Source organism: Penicillium chermesinum (genome assembly GCF_028974085.1).
Source record: "Penicillium chermesinum strain IBT 19713 chromosome Unknown utg000001l:1.0-1975020.0:1.0-1976611.0, whole genome shotgun sequence".
In the NCBI taxonomy this organism is placed as follows: Eukaryota; Fungi; Ascomycota; class Eurotiomycetes; order Eurotiales; family Aspergillaceae; genus Penicillium; species Penicillium chermesinum.
The window spans coordinates 1251354-1268940 of NW_026695311.1; the positions used below are offsets into that span (position 1 = coordinate 1251354).

Consider the following 17587-nt stretch of genomic DNA (forward strand, 5'->3'; position numbering starts at 1 on the left):
ATCTAACAGCGAACACGGTAAGAAGGTGGGGGGGAAGGAACAAATGCATGTAACTTCAGAAAGTCCCGAGCCCACGTTTCTATTATATCGGCAGATGGTCTAGCGCTGACACTGCGTTATCGGCAGCAAAGCCAAAATCCTAATCCCCGTCGCAGCTCCCGGGAGAAAAGCCATCATTCGTCCAATCAACGATGATGAGGACGTGCAGGGATTTCCACATTCCCACCACTCACTGCGCCCACAATCTCACCTCAGTGCCGAGCCACGGCCTCCCCGGTTCAGCTGGCGTCTGCTACACACGCTCATAGGCCGCTAGCAATAGCCTAAGCACAGGCCTATCAACTCCAAACAGGGGCCAATCATGCCCCCGTGTAAGCTATCAGTCTGTGACCCGATCGACCGGATTGTCTCCCGCGGGCACCATCCTTCAAGCACAGCCAGTTCTGAAGTTTTTTGCCCCTCACTGCTTATTCAAATAGCGACGGCCTGCCCCTCTAGCCAACCGCCAGTCTGGCTGGCCGGCCTGATGTGATACGAGACCCACCGCCAGAGGCTTAGACAGGGGTAGCCGGGCTTCGGGGGGCGTCCTGTTGGTTGGGCGAGCACAGATCGGCGGGTCGGTGGAGCCGGCGCGGGTGGCCGTCTAGACCAGCCAGGTGGTGTCCTGGGCATCCCGGGGCTTCACGCCAGTGCGGCAATTTTTGTAGGGGGATTTTGCATGCGGGGCGTGGTTTTGCAAATCCAAGATAAACGGGCTGGTGCAACATTCCTACGGAGGCCCCTGTTAGCGTGGGCTGTGGTATCCCTTTTGTATTCCGCTCCTCCCCCCTAGCTTCGACTCTTTATCGTTTCCTTCGGTCTCTTTATCTGACGCTGCAACCATGGCGTACGAATTGAAAGACCGGACAACTTACAGTAACAAGGAGGCACAGATCGGTGGAAATCGGGATGATATTCAGCTTCAGCGCCTGGGGAAGAAGCCCGTGCTAAAGGTATGTATACGTGGTTGAGGTGGTCTTGGCGTATTTGGTATCCGATGTGGACTGACCATGGTGTATAGCGAAACTTTGGGATTCTGTCTTTGCTGGGCTTCAGTTGTACAATCCTCTCAACCTGGGAGGGATTACTGGGGTACGTCATCCGGTCTGTTTAATCTCACAAACGCGAGTTCTAATCAACAGGTCTGAATAGTGCCTTTGTGGAAGCTCTGGAAAAGTTCGTACCACCCTCGCCGTCATGTTTCCAAGGTTCAATCTGACATGCTGACTCACATGGCGTAGTGGTGGCTCTGCTGGTGCAGTCTATTCTTTCATCTATGCTTGGACCGGTACTGGTTGCTGCTTTATTGTCCTGGCAGAGTTGTCGTCGATGTAGGTACCACCAATCGGATATTTCGAATCCCTTATTAACCTTGTTAGGGCACCCACCTCTGGAGGGCAATACCATTGGGTTGCCATGCTGTCCCCGAGGAGATATATGAGGTTTCTGAGTTATGTCACAGGTAGGACAAATCAGTGGCCCATGCATTCGGATGTTATTTAACGAGATTCTCAGGTTGGCTGACGACAATTGGCTGGCAAGCTGCCTTTGCCTCGGCATCCTTTATGTGCGGAACCCAGATCCAAGGCGTCGCCATCCTTGTCTACCAGAACTATATGCCTCAACGTTGGCAAGGAACCCTAATTGTATGGTGCGTGCTCCTTGTGGCCTTGGGGATCAACGTGGCGGGTGGAAAGCTTTTGCCTCGGCTGGAGAGTCTCATTCTGGTGGTTCATATTCTTGGATTCTTTGGGATCATGATTCCCCTCGTTTATATGTCTGATCACAACTCGGCCCGAGAAGTGTTCTTGGAATTCAACAATGGCGGTGGCTTCCCAACAGATGGACTTTCCTGGTTTGTTGGAGCCACCGGCTGCGTCTTCGCATTTGCTGGCGGCGATGCTGCAGTCCACGTACGTATTATGCAAGCCTCGCCGAAATTGTCCCGGCTAATAATTTTCACAGATGGCCGAAGAAGTCGCCAATGCATCCACAGCCATCCCGAAAGCGATCATCACTACGGTTCTCATTAACGGTAGCTTGGGGTTCGGTATGCTCATTGCCGTTCTTTTCAGTCTTGGAGATATCAAGGCGGCTTTGAACAGCTCGACTGGATATCCATACATGGAAATCTTCTACCAAGCCACTGGGTCCATCTCAGGCTCCGCTGGTATGGTTTCCGCCATGCTTGTTGTTGGCGTGGCATCCAGCGTCGGTATGCTGGCCGCGACATCTCGTCAGTTCTGGTCATTCGCCAGAGACAGGGGTATTCCTGGGTGGCAGCTTTGGAGCAAGGTAGAGTCCCCTCGCCCGGAGGCAACTGGCAAAAGCTTATTTGTCTTCTCCAGGTTTCCTCTCGCAGCTTGCCAATGTATTCGATCTATATCACAATGACTATCTCTGTCCTGCTAGCGCTGATTAACATTGGCTCACCAACAGCCTTGAACGACATTCTTTCGATGGCCGTGTCTGCCATTTACACCTCTTACCTTGTTGCCGGGTCACTCCTTCTATGGCGCCGCTCCACAGGCTTTATCTCACTTTACAACGACAATGATGATATGACGGTCAACTTGCCCGGCGCAAAGTTAGTGTGGGGCCCATTCCGCGTCCCCGGGATCTGGGGCATCCTGGTCAACGCCTACGCTGTTATCTATATGATTATTGTGATTTTCTTCAGCTACTGGCCATCTATGATGCATCCGACGGTTGCGGAAATGAACTACAGTGTCGTGGGCACCATGGGATTTTTGATCCTGGCGATTCTGTATTACTTTGTGTGGGCCCGCCGGAGCTACCAAGGTCCGGTGGTCGAAGCAATGCTCTAAACTCAGACGGTCTAAAGTTCAAGGCATGCAAACATTGATAGTTGATTTGCAGAAAAATTAATTGACAGAGCCAGAGGCTGGAGGAAATCTTGAACAAAAGGCATCCAGGATAAGCTTCTTCGCATTAGATGACAAGTTTACCTTCGTCGATACCGACTCCATTTTAATACTATACTATGGATTCTCTCATGCTGCACGCTGTAAATAATAGCAGGAGTACTTTCGTCTTATCGCCTTATCGAATCGAACGGTTACACCGTGGCTTGCCCTACTAGATACGACATTAAATATTCATAGATGATGGACGCAAAAGGCACCATGAACTGCCAACTGAAACTGTATCACACGGCTTTTCTAAGGTTTAATCTCTTCGGAAATCCGCTTTCACGGATTCAGCGAATTTATCATCCACCAATATCTGGCAAGCCACAACAGCCATCCCAGCAGCACAGGCAATACTTCTGTCATGCCCTTCCGGCGAGCCAGCCCCGCTCGTAAATTCTGGAGTATGGTTGACTCCGTCCGCTGGAATGGGAAAAAGTCCATGGAATCCGGGGACCACATAAGAAACATTTCCTTGAAGAACAGGGTGAGCATAATTTATTCCAATGATTCGAGAGGGGACTCACCCATGTCCGTAGATGCACCGGCTAAAGCTCCGTTTTGCGCTGAATTATCAAGGATCGTATGATATCCCATGGCTCTCATTGCTGACACATAGCTCTCGCATATGGGCATGTTGCTCTTCAAATCATCGTATGATATCCCCCTGTCAACAATGATTAGGACCATACTACGTAACAGGTGGTGCTTGAGAGTAATTACCAGTTGAATTCGACCTTGCAGCCAGTCGCAGTCGCCGCAGCCTCAAAGCACTTCACAACTTTCTCTGTTAATGATTTGAGCGACTTCTTGGTGGGTGAGCGGATGTAATAATCTACTGTCGCAGACATCGGGATAATATTCGGACGGTCCCCGCCATTTTTGATGACGCCATGTATCTTCTGGGAAGGAAGAATCTGCTGTCGGAGAAGCGAAACGTTGACGTATGCAGAAACAACTGCATCTAAAGCGTTGATACCTTCCCACGGTGCAGCTGCAGCGTGAGCTGGCTTCCCAGTAAAAGTGATTTGAACTTTGTCGTTCGCAAGGAAGCCACCTTCGATGACGGTGGCTATGCTCACAAAGTCAGGACTTCCTGGAGTCATTGGGATTGGATGAACCATGAGGCAAGCGTCGACATCTTGGTAGGCTCCAGCATCGATGAGTTTAACTTTACCACCACCCGACTCTTCTGCGGGAGTTCCTAATAAGCGAACGGTGAATCCAGCTCCGGAAGCTGCCTTGGGATGGCTTTTCATAGCCTCGCAGGTAGCAATGAATGCAGCTATCGAGCTGGTGGCAATGAGATTGTGTCCGCATGCATGTCCAATACCGGGGAGCGCATCATATTCAGCGTTGAATACCACGACCCGCCCTCCGTTGCCATGCTTGTACTCAACCTCCAAGGCAGTCGCTAGGCCATATGCTTTCGGTCGTACTTGGTAGCCTTCTGACTTGAGACTGTCGAAGAGTTGGCAAATGTGGTCATGGGCTTTGTATTCTTCGTATGCAAGTTCCGGATCGGACCAGATCTGCACAAGTCAACACTTTGAAATGACAGTATAAGATTTGCCTCTCAAGTACCTTATGGTTAATATCTTTCAGTTGAGCATCGTACCGGCGCAAAGCTTCTTGCACGCGATCGAGAAACGCGTGCTGCGATTCCGGGATATGCATATTGACTATAAATCATATAAATCCAGGCTCATCAATTAGAATACCCTCTGAATGAATGACCTGCCAAAGTGGCCACTTTTATACTACAAGCGCAACACCCCTCGACGCTTGTCCACTGCTCATCGGCTGGACCAGCCTATTCCGTATTAGGTTAGTGTGTATTTGCCGATGCAACCAATCGGCAGCTGCAGTCTTATCAGTAACTAGCAGCGATAAGCTATCTTGATAAGCGTAGGCCGGTTCACCTGTGTAGACACCTGCGCCGCGTACAATGAGATCCTCTTGAGGCTCTCGTTAAGGAAGATACGTATGCACTATCTGGCAAAGAAGGGATATTTCCTGTTTGGAACCCCAGAATAGCTCGGTTCCAAGGGATCTGATGCCTGCATGCTGCACGGATAGTGGACCCTTGTATCTAACCGAATTTGGTCAAGCGTGTTCTACTCGGCAAAGATAGCACGTTCCCCGGCTTTCTACTTCCCCTCAGAGGACTAATTTGTTCTTCGTCTCTTCCCCGCTTCACTAATCCTATATCAATGCTTGAGTGGTCAAGCTATAACATAGGCAATCGTGTGCCGATTGATTGTAGCCGACAGCCAGTTCGTCGGCAATCTTCGCAATGCATCAGGTCGGCAAAACACGTTCCAAGACAGGTAAGGATTGCCTCTTCATCCCCTGCCGACACCACTAATTCGTGACGCAGGATGTCGCACTTGCCGGATGCGCAAGGTTAAATGTGACGAAGAGAAGAACAGGGTCCAGGGCCTAGCAGAACCGCAGTGCAAGCGCTGCAAATCGGCACGTATCCGCTGCGAGTGGAAAGGTGGGCCTATTCCGCGCAAGCGGACGGGGACTTCTTCACCGATCTCGCAGAAGCCCCGATCCAAATCCCAACAGCTCAATCACGATGGGGGTAATGAGTACGACTGGAAATCTCCCAACGTGGAGCCTCATGACGTGCAGGGTGACGGGGCGCTCCTCTCGCCCTTGCAACGTATTGATACTGAACAGCCGAGTGTCTGCCTGGAAGCTGCCAATTCGCTGAAGATCACTGCAGTGGACCGCGAATGTATCGATTACCTTCGAACATCCACATTGGTGATTGTCCTTGGGAAACACTGGCCTTGGTCGACCGTGTCCTATGCATATCATAAGATTGCTGTCACACAGCCCATGGTTATGAGCATGATCTTGGCGAGTACCGCAAGGGAAATCCATAGATTGCGTGTCAGTGATGATCAATGTTTCTTGAGTGATTCCAGTGCGTACGAGCCATTCGAGTTGAGTGGCCAGGCACATTATGGCCAGGCATTATGGGCGCTCCGCCAGGCTCTCAAAGAGGATGTCAAGTCGCCGCAGGATATAGAAGCTATATTCATCACCCTATGGCTTATAATTGATTACGAAAACAGATTTGGTGGCGGGGAACCTGCCATTCATATCCATATACGGGGAATAGAGACTATGTTTCACAATCATGTTGCCCCTTTACTTCACAGCATACCGCACAGCCCGGGCTCGTCAATAGTACTTCCAAGTCCGACTTCGGCATCTCTCCAACTTCAAATGCCCGAGGACCGGATAAGTGAAGACATTGACTGGGTCAGTCTGGAGGACCCCTACCTAACAAGGACAGCAAACCTATCTCCAGCCCAAATATCGCTGGACGGATTAAGCAGTACTTCAGTCCCCCTCTTCCTGCTATGGACCCTATACTTCTTCACCCCCTTCCGCACATGCATTTGGTCCCGGTATCTCGGGAGTGGACACGGATATCTTCCGATTCTTTCTCGGAGCTGGAAGCCGCACCAAAGGCCGTCTAACTCTATCTGACCTCTATCGCATTAGTAGACAATCTGCCTCCCGCTTCTGGGGCGAGGATTACCCGTTGTCGGCCCAGTTGGATGAGTTGGAGAATCTTCCCGGTCTGACACTGTACCACCGCAGCCACGTCATACAGTTCCGCATTACCGAACTGTTCAACCGTGGTCCGACTGTAGACACGGATATTCAGGGTTCATCCCAGTACCAGTGTCTAGTGGACGACATCCATATCCTGACCAGCGTAAGTTCTGTGCGGGCAAATCTTCCGAGCGGATCGAATTAATTTTACTTTCCTCAATTAGGAATACGATACGGTTCTTACAACGGCCCGTTTAACTTCCTCTTGCGACACCGGCGGCGATGGCCGTCGGGTTTTGGAGACTGTCTATTGGGCTTCTATAACATATTACAGCATGATTGTTTATTTTCAGCTTTGCTTTCAGGACATCTTCACTGGGCGGCGTAACCAAAAGACAAATAATATTATGTCTCTTCGCGACGCCGTGTCTCAGGTCCTCGAACTGAGCTTGAAGCTGTATCGCAGCCGCCCACGGCTCATGGCGAGAATTTCTTGGCCCCTTTTCATTGCGGGGATAGCGACCTCTGATAGAATTTATCAGGACTGGGTATCAATACGGCTCCGTGAGCTGGGACGATATGGTCAGAACTACGCTCGGATGAGCGAAAAGTACGATGAAGTTATCCGTGCGGGTGCCCCAAATATACATCGCGTGATAAGCACAGTTCTCGGCTCCTAAGCCACCGAGCTTGACAATCCTATACATGATTTATGAAATTTATTCAATACAGATACCCGCTCGTACTAGTAGTCCCCACTGGCACCATGCTGTCCTAACATATTTCCCCAGAGACACGACTGAAATAGTCTTCGTCACACACGGAAACGAGCGAAACGAGTGGCGGGACCTCGGGATCCGTCGCCAAGCTTTGCTAAGCACCAGGCGACCCGCCGGGGCGCTCCTTATCAGCGCCGGAGTTTTGCGACTTTTCAAGCGCGACATCCCCCTTTACAAACCACACTTCTCGGGTCAAATAGCTCCTGTATGGCGCCTTCAATCCCAGACGAGGAGACGGGCCTTGCGTCCAAAACTCCAACGAAACCGTCTGAAGCCGATGAAGTCCAGGTAGAACCCATCGTGGAAGGTCACCATGGGAGTATCCTCAGCCGCGTGACCGCGCGGCTGCACTCCCTCAATTTTTTCGAGACCCGCGGCATAGAGCGCGTGCCGGTCGAGGAGCGCCACGAGGCCAAGGCTTCGGATTATATGCAGATGGCGCTGCTTTGGTTCAGTACGAATATTACTGCGAATAATATGGCGGTGGGTATGTTGGGCCCGCTGGACTATTCGCTGGGTTTCGTGGACTGTGCGCTCTGTGCAACCTTTGGAGCGTTGCTCGGGGCTGCGGGTGTGGCGTATATGGGGACGTTTGGGCCAGTGAGTGGGAATCGGACTATGGTACGTTCAGAGCCCTTGCAGAGAAGCGAGACTGGCGCTAAGGAGTCTGTCTGCTCAGGTGGTCGCGCGTTATTTCATGGGGTATTACCCGAGCAAGATTGCGTGTCTGCTGAACATGATCATCATGCTTGGGTATGGGATGATTGATTGTCTGGTCGGAGGACAAGTTCTGTCCGCTGTCTCCGATGGCAAGATGCCTATTGTGGTGGGGATTATCATCATCGCAATCATCAGTTGGCTCGTTGTATTGTTCGGCATGAAAGTATTCCATACATACGAAAGGTGAAGGGCCCCGCATCGCAATGCCCCAGCACAAGATCTGACAAGTCTCTCTACAGATGGGCCTGGGTCCCTCAATTCGTCGCAGTGTTCGTATTAATTGGCAGCGCTGGCCCTAAATTCGATACTTCCATTGAGTCAACCGGCTCCAGCGAAACCATCGCAGGGAACCGACTCTCATTTTTCTCGCTCTGTCTCTCTGCCGCCGTAGCGTGGGCTCCGGCTGGCGCAGATTTCTATGTCTATTTCCCGCCCACCACATCCAAATGGAAGACCTTCCTCTTGACATTTCTCGGCGTCGGACTCGCCATCACCTTCGCGAACCTGGTGGGTATTGGTCTAGCGTCCGGGACTCTGACTCAGCCGTCCTGGGCGGACGCCTTCAACACCTCCTCCGGTGCCCTGGTCGTTGCTGGATACAGCGGTCTCGGCGGCTTCGGCAAGTTCCTCGGTGTACTCGTCGCGCTTGGTCTGATTGCAAATAACATCCCGGGGACCTATTCTGCGGGCCTCGGGTTCCAAATCATGGGGCGCTATTTGGCAAAAGTTCCTCGGTGGCTTTTGTCAACGGTCGGCGTGGTTATATACACTGCCTGCGCGCTGGGCGGGCGGAATGAGCTGTATGAGATTTTCGAGAATTTCCTCGCGTTAATGGGGTACTGGGTCACGATCTACCTTATGATCGCTTTCGAGGAACATGTGATCTTCCGTCGAACTAGGGGGTTTGATTGGGATGCCTGGAGCGATCCGTCCAGGTTGCCGGTCGGCATTGCAGCTCTGGCTGCTTTTCTGGTGGGGTGGGCAGGGGCAATTGTTTGTATGGATCAGGTCTGGTATGTTGGGCCCATTGCGAAGATGGTTGGGGAGGATGGATCTGACCTGGGGATTTGGGTGGGTGTCTCGTGGGCTATGTTGGTATTCCCTCCCTTGCGATGGTGGGAGTTGAAAAAGTTCAACCGATAGGTTGAACATATTTGTATGAGTATTACTATGTATCACCTCCATCTGAGAATGATCTATGAAGAATTTGAATGTAAGGATGAATTGAATCTCGATTTGTTACGTTCAGGTTCCAAGACCGTGGAATACCGTATAGTGAGACCCGGTAGCTGGGGTCGTTTATGCTCCATAGTAAACTAAAGTAGCTTCTCGGCGTTATCGTGCCTGATACCACTGGCAGTTCAAAGTCCATTCCAAATCCGTAGCATCTCCAGCTTAACGTTTCAATCATCATTCATGAACTCACTTCATCGCATGGGTCATCATGGCATTTCTTTCAGGACCCTCTGGCCGGGCAAAGGAGGTTGCAAGAAATCCTCGGGAGCATCCTCGGGCAGTTGATTTGCTTCTGCCCAGTCACGGATCTCTTCGAAATTTTTACATTTGTGCTGAGTATTGAAGTTGATGAACGGCTCTGGATCCTCTGGGTATATCCAGACCTGGCCTAGAACCCCAGTGTCAACCGCACACATCAGCTGCTGTCGCAGTATGTCGAGGCAGTGCGCTAGAAGATATGTTATGAGTAAAGCTAAAGCTAAAAATGAAAAAGGTTGGGCGACTCACAAACCTGATGTCGGACAATATAGTTATTGTTGGTGAAGACGCCCTCAGCCTGTTCGTGGTAGTAATCGTAGTTATAGTAGAGGGACTTTCGAAGAACATTCTAGCACAGTAAGTTTCGTTCCTCTTCATTTTGGGTTAAACGGTGGCTCTTAACATACCAGGCAATGAAGGTGGTGAAGTCCTTCCACGTATGCTGGATAGCCACCGCCATATTCCTCTCTGATCCTGACCTGGTCCGAAGCAATGTTCGATTCCGAAGCCTCGTTGAGTGAAATTCTCACAGCGCGGTCTAAGAAAACAGCAATTAGATTTCATCACGACTTGAAGTGAAAAACTGGAAGCTCACAGTTCACCCCCAACGATTCCCACGCTGCATCAACTTCAGGGCTAGCATCCTGTCGGAAGATATTCTCCTTTAGAAGCGACCCGTTGAATTCTTTGGTGCCAAACTTGACACCCACATCGCGTATTAATGGTGCTTCAACGGTCAATACAAAGTGGAATGGCACTATGCGGGGTATTCCTTACAGTATTGGGAAACATGCTCACTGCACAGCCCATCCAGATCACCCCTCCAGAAGAAGCCGACGAGAATACCCACCAGAAAGATGATGCCAAGGATTGTGAAATGAAGGAGAGTAACGGCAAGATCGCCCAGTCGCTGTGGCTCCTCGTCTCCTGTCCAGAGACCACCCTCGACAGCTAAGAGGCGCTCAGCGCTTCCCCTGTCTTCGTCTTCCAGGCATCGAGACTTGGTGAAGATCATTTTGGAAGCTCTTCGAATCGGCTTTCGGATGGCGTGAAAGAGACCGCAGGAGTCCCCTGAGGTGAATGCGCCCAGCTTTCGTCAGCACTAATGGGGTGGACAAGCGAGCCTATTTTGGACACGGATAGACCGCTACTGCACAACCGAGCTGCCCTTGCTAGGCAGATTAAACCTCCTTCGAGCTTCGAGCTCGAAGGTCACCCCATTCAGACTATCCATTGACGTAAGTTCTGCATGTCTTACACGTTCCTGGTCCCATGAGCTCCGGAAAGCATGGTATCATCGTGGACCACCGGAAGAAATCCCAGGGGGTCGACAGGAATAGAACATGAGAAACTCTATGGCGTAAGAATGTCTTGTCTACCCGTTGATCTGCACGAGCCCCAAGTCCTCGGCTGGAATGCGGTTAAGCCCCTTAGAGGAAGGATCGACACCGTCAGTCCGCTATTTCTGCACGTCGATGCGAGGTTCATCATGCAAAGCTTGAAAGCGGTAATGTAAGACACCCAATGCGAGGGCAAGGACTTACATGGACTTCTATATGCCGCATATTAGCCTGCCATCCAAAACCACTGAAATCATGTTGCAGCTACTTCCGCGCTGAATATCTCATCCCCGCAAGGCGGAGCGATGGCTGGCTGCACGTTCAGCTCGTGTCCCTTACAGGAAGACCACAATTGCGGGCAAACTCAATGCTGCGATGTAATGTCCCAACTCAGACACGGCCATCAGATGCTGTGAAAGCCCCGCTTTCCAAGTAAACACCGACTGAGCTACGTAATCGGAGCTCTCAATCTACTGCATAGCTCAAGTATAAATATAGGACCAAAGGACCGTCAATTCTGTTCTGCATCTCATCAATCCAAATCATCTCCTCTATCCACCAAAAAAAAAAGCGAAAGCATTCAAAAACGCAGAAAAGGAAGATCCAATTGCATTGATCAAAAGCCATCAAGATGCGCTACACTCTGATCAACGGTCTTCTCCTTCTGGCCTCGCCTTTGGCTTCTCTGGCCCTGCCCCTTGACCCCAACCCTAACGACCAGGGCGGTGTCTGGGACCCCAGTGGGCAGTACCGCAAGGGCCATTACGATAGCGCGGGCAACTTCATCCCAAACGACGGATATAACGGTGACCAGTACAATGACCAGTACAACGACCAGTACAACAACGGTCAATACAATGGTCGGTACAACGGTCAGTACAATGGCCAGTACAACGGCCAGGACCGCGACAACTGGAACAACGACCAGTACAACAACGGCCCCTACCAGCGCCGTTCTCTAAGCGCTCGCTCATTCGGTGATCGGCGCAGCCGAGTGGGTGTGCCTGGTATCAACGTGCCTGGCCTTCATGCCCGCAACTGGCCCTACGACCAGAACAACGATGGCTGGACTGACGCCAACGGCCAGTGGCACCCTAACAACAACGGTAACAACGGGCAAGGCTGGACTGATGCCAACGGCCAGTGGCATTCTACCGACTACAGCCAAGGCTGGACTGACGCCAATGGACAATGGCATCCTAACAACAACGGTAACAGTGGCCAAGGCTGGACTGATGCCAACGGCCAGTGGCACTCTACCGACTATAGCCAAGGCTGGACCGACGCCAATGGACAATGGCACCCTAACAACAACGGTAATAACGGCCAGGGATGGACGGACGCCAATGGCCAGTGGCACCCCAACGCCAAGCGCAGTCTCCCTGCTACTGCCAACATGCCCGGTGTTGGAGCTGGCGCCGGTGGCCTTGGTGCTGGTATCGCAGGCTCTCCCACTGTTGCTGGTCAACCCGGCGCTGCAAAGCTCCGCACTGGTGCCGTCCCTAGCCTTGGTGCTGGAGCAAACACTATGGGCAAGCCCGGGGCTGCTACCTCGCCCCTTCAGGCCCGTCACTACAACCCCAACGACGATAACAACGATGAGGATGACTATGAGCGCGAGCGTGAACTTGACCGCGAGGACTATGACCGCAACCGTGAGGAGGACCGTCAGACTGCTGAGGAAGTGATCAGCGATATCGGCATCGTCCCTCGCTTTTGGCCATTCTCTGACAACTGGCACCGCCACCACTACGATGACAACGACTACTACAACGACTGGAACGATGACTACAACAATGACTACGGATACGACGACAAGTGCAAGCACAACGACTACAATGACCGCTCCGGCTTCTCCTGCCGCCACGACTGGGACATGAACCGCGGCCCTACTCCCACTCCCCGTGTCGCTGCTCGCAACTGGCCCACCAGCAACACCTGGAACCATGGACCCCAGACTAGTGGTACCCCCCGCTATGGCGACAGCGGCAGCTACCAGAACGACGGGTCCTACCAGGGCTCCACCAAGAAGGTCGAGAACCAGGACCGCGTCCTGAAAGCTACTGCTACTAAGACTAAGCAGTAGATTGATTTCCCTTCCAGGGTATCTACACAATCCATCTCGGTACGTCCATACACTTCTTGGTATTTCTTTCCACAACTGACCAGAACTTAGAATGGACCTTGAAGAATTGTGATTGCAGGGCATTTTGAATGATCTGATGCATTTGATGAGTTTTGTAACGAGAACACGAACTGTATACGCTCTTTTATGTTGCATAGCTACACCACTTGGCTTGTGGAATCAGCTCCGTGAACGAGGAATCGGAGATTGCGACCGATAGTTAGAAGAATAAAACTGGTTTTTAAGTTACTTCATGAGCTCACGTAAGTTGAGTCGATTTCTCCCCAGCGAACGTTTGAAAATGTCACGGAGGTCTCTGGGTGCTCCTCCTTGATAAGATCCGGATCCCCTTGAGTGGAATCGCATGGCCCCGCGGTATCACTATCCAACCAGTTCAGGTAGTCGGCCGCATCATTCCAGATACTGAAGACCAGCACCATGCCGCGCCCTAGAGCTCGTCCAATTGGCTTCAGGCCCCCCATTGTCTGGAAGACACCCGGATACTCCGCTTGACAAAACCCGTCAGTCATCGCAACCACATCCCTTCCGTCAATCGCGACTGCAGCATTCTGAATAACCTTACCCCCCTGAACATACAATCTTCGAACCTCCTGCAATGTGCCTTCGTCCGTAGCATCGTCTGTCACGAACTGCGTCACCACCGTGAAGCCGCTCGCTGTATCAACCACCTTCCCCTGTCCGTAGAAACTATGATTCCCCATCTTGTACGGATTCCAACTGCATCCAATCTTATCACAAACTCCTTCACTCCCCGTCCCACACTCATCCCCAGCACACTCATAAAGGCCCTCCTTCGTACAAGCGTGAGGAGTAAACGCCGTAGCCTCCGCATTCGCCTCCCACAGATCCATCTCCGCACAACACGCCCCCTTCGCCTGCACGTTAGCCACCCCGTTAATCCACGCCGGATGAAAACACTGCGTATCACAATACCCAGTCCCATACTGCGCCCCAGCAGGATTCAACTCACTCCTGCCCCCGCTCTGCATCATCTCCGACAAATAAAGCGCCCCGTTCATCCCACACCCCAAATCCGAAACATCAACATCAAAGCTAACCTCCCGGTTCAAAAGCTTCAGCAGATCGTACTCCTGCCCCGCCTCATCAAGCAGATATACCCGCGGCGACATCGCCTCGTATCCCTCCGCAGAGGGCATATAATTCCGCAATGTAAGCGCGTCTCCGTCCGTCCGGACTCCATGCGCTTCGTAATCCGCGCCTTCAATCACGCACGCCTGGGCACATTCTTCTGCGCTCGCGCAGGCGGCTTTCCAGTTCGTGCATGAGACGCTGGTGTTGTCTGCTTTGTGCATTGGGTGCGCGAGCGCGTCGAGGACCAGCGAGCTGTTTTGCTCGACGCAGCCGTGGGCGTGGCTGCATTGGTAGGTGCGCAGTTTGGGGTGAGTTTCTGGTATGCTGCCGATTTGTTGAGCGGTGATTGGGGAGATTAGGGCGAGGATGGTTGTCCATCGCAATGTGTGGCGTGGCATTTTGATTAGCGGTTTATTATTATGATTTTTCTTTTTTCGAGGTGAGTGCAATATCGGCGGTGCCCTTTTGTTATTTATGTCGATTGACGTGTTGGAAATTGCATCTGGAGCGACTTCGAAGGTAAAACAGGGCTCGTTTCAGATGGGCGGCATGTTTGATTTCAGGTCGTGGTCAGGTATGGGGTGGGTTTTAGGTTGAAAGAGGGCATTTATAGATCGGGGCTTCGATTTCAGGGGTAGTCGATTATATTTGGACAGATTGCAATTCATTTTTGAAAGGTTTGTTGTGAGCGTTAGTCGGGAATGTGCCATTGGTATCCAGGAGGCGCTGTAGGGCACGGGGCCGAGCGATGCATTTGTACGGACCTTCTTTTTTTGAAAGGAAAAAAAAATGAAATGAAATCTAATAATTGATCAATAAGTTAAGCTTGGGAAAACCTCATGCTGGACAAGTCCATAGCTCTCAATGCTGGAGGAATAACGGAGTCGACGGGGCTCAACTCTGAAATAGAGGATCACGTTTCACCTTGCATGAAGGGTTCGTGGTTTCGAACTATGAACCGCAGGTGGCCCGTTCGCACAGTTTTAGGTACTGGGCTATCGGGTGACGAAGTAGAAGAACACCACTTGATTTAATACTAAGAAGAAGATGCGATATGAGAATGGTCATGTATTGCCTAAATGAGTGATACAATACGGATCGAAGATGGAAAGCTCGAACAGGAGGCGTGTCAGTCATGTTGAATTGACTTCAAAAGTAAAATCCGCAAAGAGAATTCGACATAATCAGCGTATCATGGGACTTGCTTTAATAGTCAGTTCCACGGCTGATGACCTCTTTATTGCAAGGTCCTAGTAATACGGTCTAGAACAGGTTAGCACACCGAATCCAATGATATCTAGGTAGGTGCCTTCAAGCTTACATGTTCAAATTGAGCAGAGTAGGATCCCTCAATATCCATAAGAGGTGGATAGACGTCCATGACCCCTTGAGAAACAAGGTTGTTCATCTAACATAATTAGCATTCGGTTTAAACAATACTCCCCGGACAAAATACTCACAGCCGCCAGGTAACGATTAACCCCCTAGACGTTCAAGACTCCGGCGATTGAACACAATGGTACCAAAATTCTCATTGATCTTCTTGTAAAGGGCTTTGGCAGAGGTAAAAGGTGTCACCACCCGCTTCGGGGCCTCATAGTCCTTTCCATACCCATAAACGCCGGTCTATGAGATCGATGAGTATTGCGCCAAAGTCAGAGAAGGACATCTACATACCCCATCAACGGTATACCCACGGCCTGTGGTTCCGAACGTCTCAATGGCGAAGACTTCGCCTTCTTCCATCTTGGTCTGGTCCTTGGTTTTCACAAAGGGGACCGACTTTCCGGCATGGATCTTGTAAGGTTTTATGTTGTGGCCGGTGATATTACGCACTGGCTTGACAGGGAAGACCTTTCCGCCGATCTCAACCTCGTAGCTTTCCATGACTTCTTGGATAGCTGCACTAACATCGCTGATACGAACATCAACTCCGGCATTCTGTGGCTATGTTAGCGATGCCCGATACTTGAAAACGACTGACATACCCTGATGCCGGTGTTCGTAGAGTCTTTGACGGCGGTAAGCAAGTTGTCATAGATCGGGTCAAAAGACATGGTGAACGCACTATCAACGATCCAACCGTTGATGTGAACACCGAAATCGACCTTCATGACATCGCTCGACTTCAAGACAACTTCCGGCTGGCCCGGGTTCGGAGTAAAGTGCGCAACGCAGTGGTTGAGCGCTAGCCCAGGAGGGAATCCCAGTCCGGACTTCAGCGCACTTCCAGTCTCCAGCCCGGGGTTATCGAGCAGCGCTCTCACGCCATCTTCAATCCCCACTGCTAGCTCGGTGAGAGTCGTACCCGGGCGAGCAGTCTCCTGGACCCAGTGACGAACTTGGCGATGCACCTCCGCAGCCTTTCGGTAGTTTTGGAGCCACGTGTCGTCCTGCGCCTGGCGACGGGCCTCGTAGCGCTTCTCCTCGGCGGGAGTGCGGGCCGTTGTGTCGATGGGGCTCGCATATTCCTGAATCTCACCAGCAGGGAACTCGCCGGATGGGAACAACTGGTCCAATGGAACTCGAGGTGGGAAGGACTGCTTCAAAACAGCCTTCTTCTTAGGCTTCTTTCTTCTCTTCTTCTTGGAAGCGTTCGACGACGAGGGTTGCGACGTCAGCGACCCGGTAACAGCGCCAGCTTCGTCTCCGTCGCCGCCATCGTCGTCGCTGTCGCCATCTCCGAGGCTTCCATCACCGTCGCGGGACAGGTGGGTGCCGCGAGGTTCGCCGCCTGCTGCAGTAGCATTGGCTGAGTTCGACGGGTCGTCTAGCGCGGGTAAGTATGGCTGAAATTCTTGTGTCTGACATTGCTACGTACTACCGCCATTCTGGCTCTCGTGCTCAGGGGATTTGGCGCCCATGTCGACATCAAGATAATGATCTGGTCATACGATGTTGAGGGAAAAGTGTGGAAAGCTTGGAAAGCGTGGGGGGCCTAAATTCTTATCTGCGGGGCGGTCTGGTGTTCTTCAAATAGCATCCACATCCCTGAGCCACTTGGTAATACGCCGCAGTCTTATATTCCTAAGGAACCCTCCTTTTGATATCTCATGGATGTCTTGAACGATATTGTGTCTATCATACAATGACCTCCACTAGTATAATTTTGCCTTCAAACTAGCTAGGCAAAGCTCGAACCTTACGGGTACCGGGGGTCGCAGTACGGGTACTACTAATCAAAGGTCCTTGCATTATGTCCAACTAGCATGGCAGAAAAGCAGTAAGCAGCCTTCTCATCCTACTAGTACATTTACATTTCATTCAAGTTAGCGGGAATACTCTGCAAGACAGGGGGTACATAGACCCAATTCAGGCGCCAAATGGTTTGAATAGATCGTATAGTTCGCAACGGAATGTGATGCTCGAGTGTTTCGAACGAAGGTCACCGGGTCTTCCTCAGCATCTGACTGCTTGAGCCTGAGCGTTACTAGAAAGTTGATGGCAACCGAGTAAGTCATGATCACT

The 17587-nt window shown here is 51.4% G+C and overlaps 9 protein-coding genes across 9 annotated transcripts; 5 read left to right on the forward strand and 4 right to left on the reverse strand.

Moving 5' to 3' along the window:
* Positions 1-881: 881 nt before the first annotated feature.
* On the forward strand, positions 882-2867 carry N7468_000480 (uncharacterized protein; the record flags this gene model as incomplete). Its single annotated transcript, XM_058469777.1, has 8 exons — positions 882-992; positions 1061-1131; positions 1192-1215; positions 1281-1370; positions 1419-1501; positions 1555-1952; positions 2005-2334; positions 2388-2867. 8 exons carry the CDS (start codon positions 882-884, stop codon positions 2865-2867), a joined length of 1587 nt encoding a protein of 528 aa, XP_058335808.1.
* Positions 2868-3228: 361 nt separating this feature from the next.
* Positions 3229-4646, reverse strand: N7468_000481 (M20 family metallopeptidase; the record flags this gene model as incomplete). The annotated part of the gene is made up of 4 exons (XM_058469778.1): positions 3229-3443; positions 3497-3636; positions 3693-4501; positions 4554-4646. The coding sequence occupies 4 exons, from the start codon at positions 4644-4646 to the stop codon at positions 3229-3231; spliced, it is 1257 nt and encodes a 418-aa protein (XP_058335809.1).
* A 720-nt stretch (positions 4647-5366) lies between these two features.
* N7468_000482 (Zn(II)2Cys6 transcription factor domain-containing protein) lies at positions 5367-6753 on the forward strand (the record flags this gene model as incomplete). Its single annotated transcript, XM_058469779.1, has 2 exons — positions 5367-6397; positions 6498-6753. The coding sequence occupies 2 exons, from the start codon at positions 5367-5369 to the stop codon at positions 6751-6753; spliced, it is 1287 nt and encodes a 428-aa protein (XP_058335810.1).
* Positions 6754-6883: 130 nt separating this feature from the next.
* N7468_000483 (uncharacterized protein) lies at positions 6884-7228 on the forward strand (the record flags this gene model as incomplete). Its single annotated transcript, XM_058469780.1, has 1 exon — positions 6884-7228. The coding sequence occupies one exon, from the start codon at positions 6884-6886 to the stop codon at positions 7226-7228; it is 345 nt and encodes a 114-aa protein (XP_058335811.1).
* Positions 7229-7534: 306 nt separating this feature from the next.
* On the forward strand, positions 7535-9190 carry N7468_000484 (uncharacterized protein; the record flags this gene model as incomplete). The annotated part of the gene is made up of 2 exons (XM_058469781.1): positions 7535-8080; positions 8276-9190. 2 exons carry the CDS (start codon positions 7535-7537, stop codon positions 9188-9190), a joined length of 1461 nt encoding a protein of 486 aa, XP_058335812.1.
* Positions 9191-9489: 299 nt separating this feature from the next.
* Positions 9490-10556, reverse strand: N7468_000485 (oxidase ustYa family protein; the record flags this gene model as incomplete). The annotated part of the gene is made up of 5 exons (XM_058469782.1): positions 9490-9731; positions 9791-9890; positions 9949-10079; positions 10137-10268; positions 10319-10556. 5 exons carry the CDS (start codon positions 10554-10556, stop codon positions 9490-9492), a joined length of 843 nt encoding a protein of 280 aa, XP_058335813.1.
* Positions 10557-11512: 956 nt separating this feature from the next.
* N7468_000486 (uncharacterized protein) lies at positions 11513-12967 on the forward strand (the record flags this gene model as incomplete). The annotated part of the gene is made up of 1 exon (XM_058469783.1): positions 11513-12967. The coding sequence occupies one exon, from the start codon at positions 11513-11515 to the stop codon at positions 12965-12967; it is 1455 nt and encodes a 484-aa protein (XP_058335814.1).
* Positions 12968-13257: 290 nt separating this feature from the next.
* Positions 13258-14517, reverse strand: N7468_000487 (uncharacterized protein; the record flags this gene model as incomplete). The annotated part of the gene is made up of 1 exon (XM_058469784.1): positions 13258-14517. One exon carries the CDS (start codon positions 14515-14517, stop codon positions 13258-13260), a length of 1260 nt encoding a protein of 419 aa, XP_058335815.1.
* An 808-nt stretch (positions 14518-15325) lies between these two features.
* On the reverse strand, positions 15326-16983 carry N7468_000488 (uncharacterized protein; the record flags this gene model as incomplete). The annotated part of the gene is made up of 6 exons (XM_058469785.1): positions 15326-15382; positions 15441-15505; positions 15601-15745; positions 15797-16060; positions 16108-16889; positions 16941-16983. 6 exons carry the CDS (start codon positions 16981-16983, stop codon positions 15326-15328), a joined length of 1356 nt encoding a protein of 451 aa, XP_058335816.1.
* Between the last annotated feature and the right edge of the window lie 604 nt (positions 16984-17587).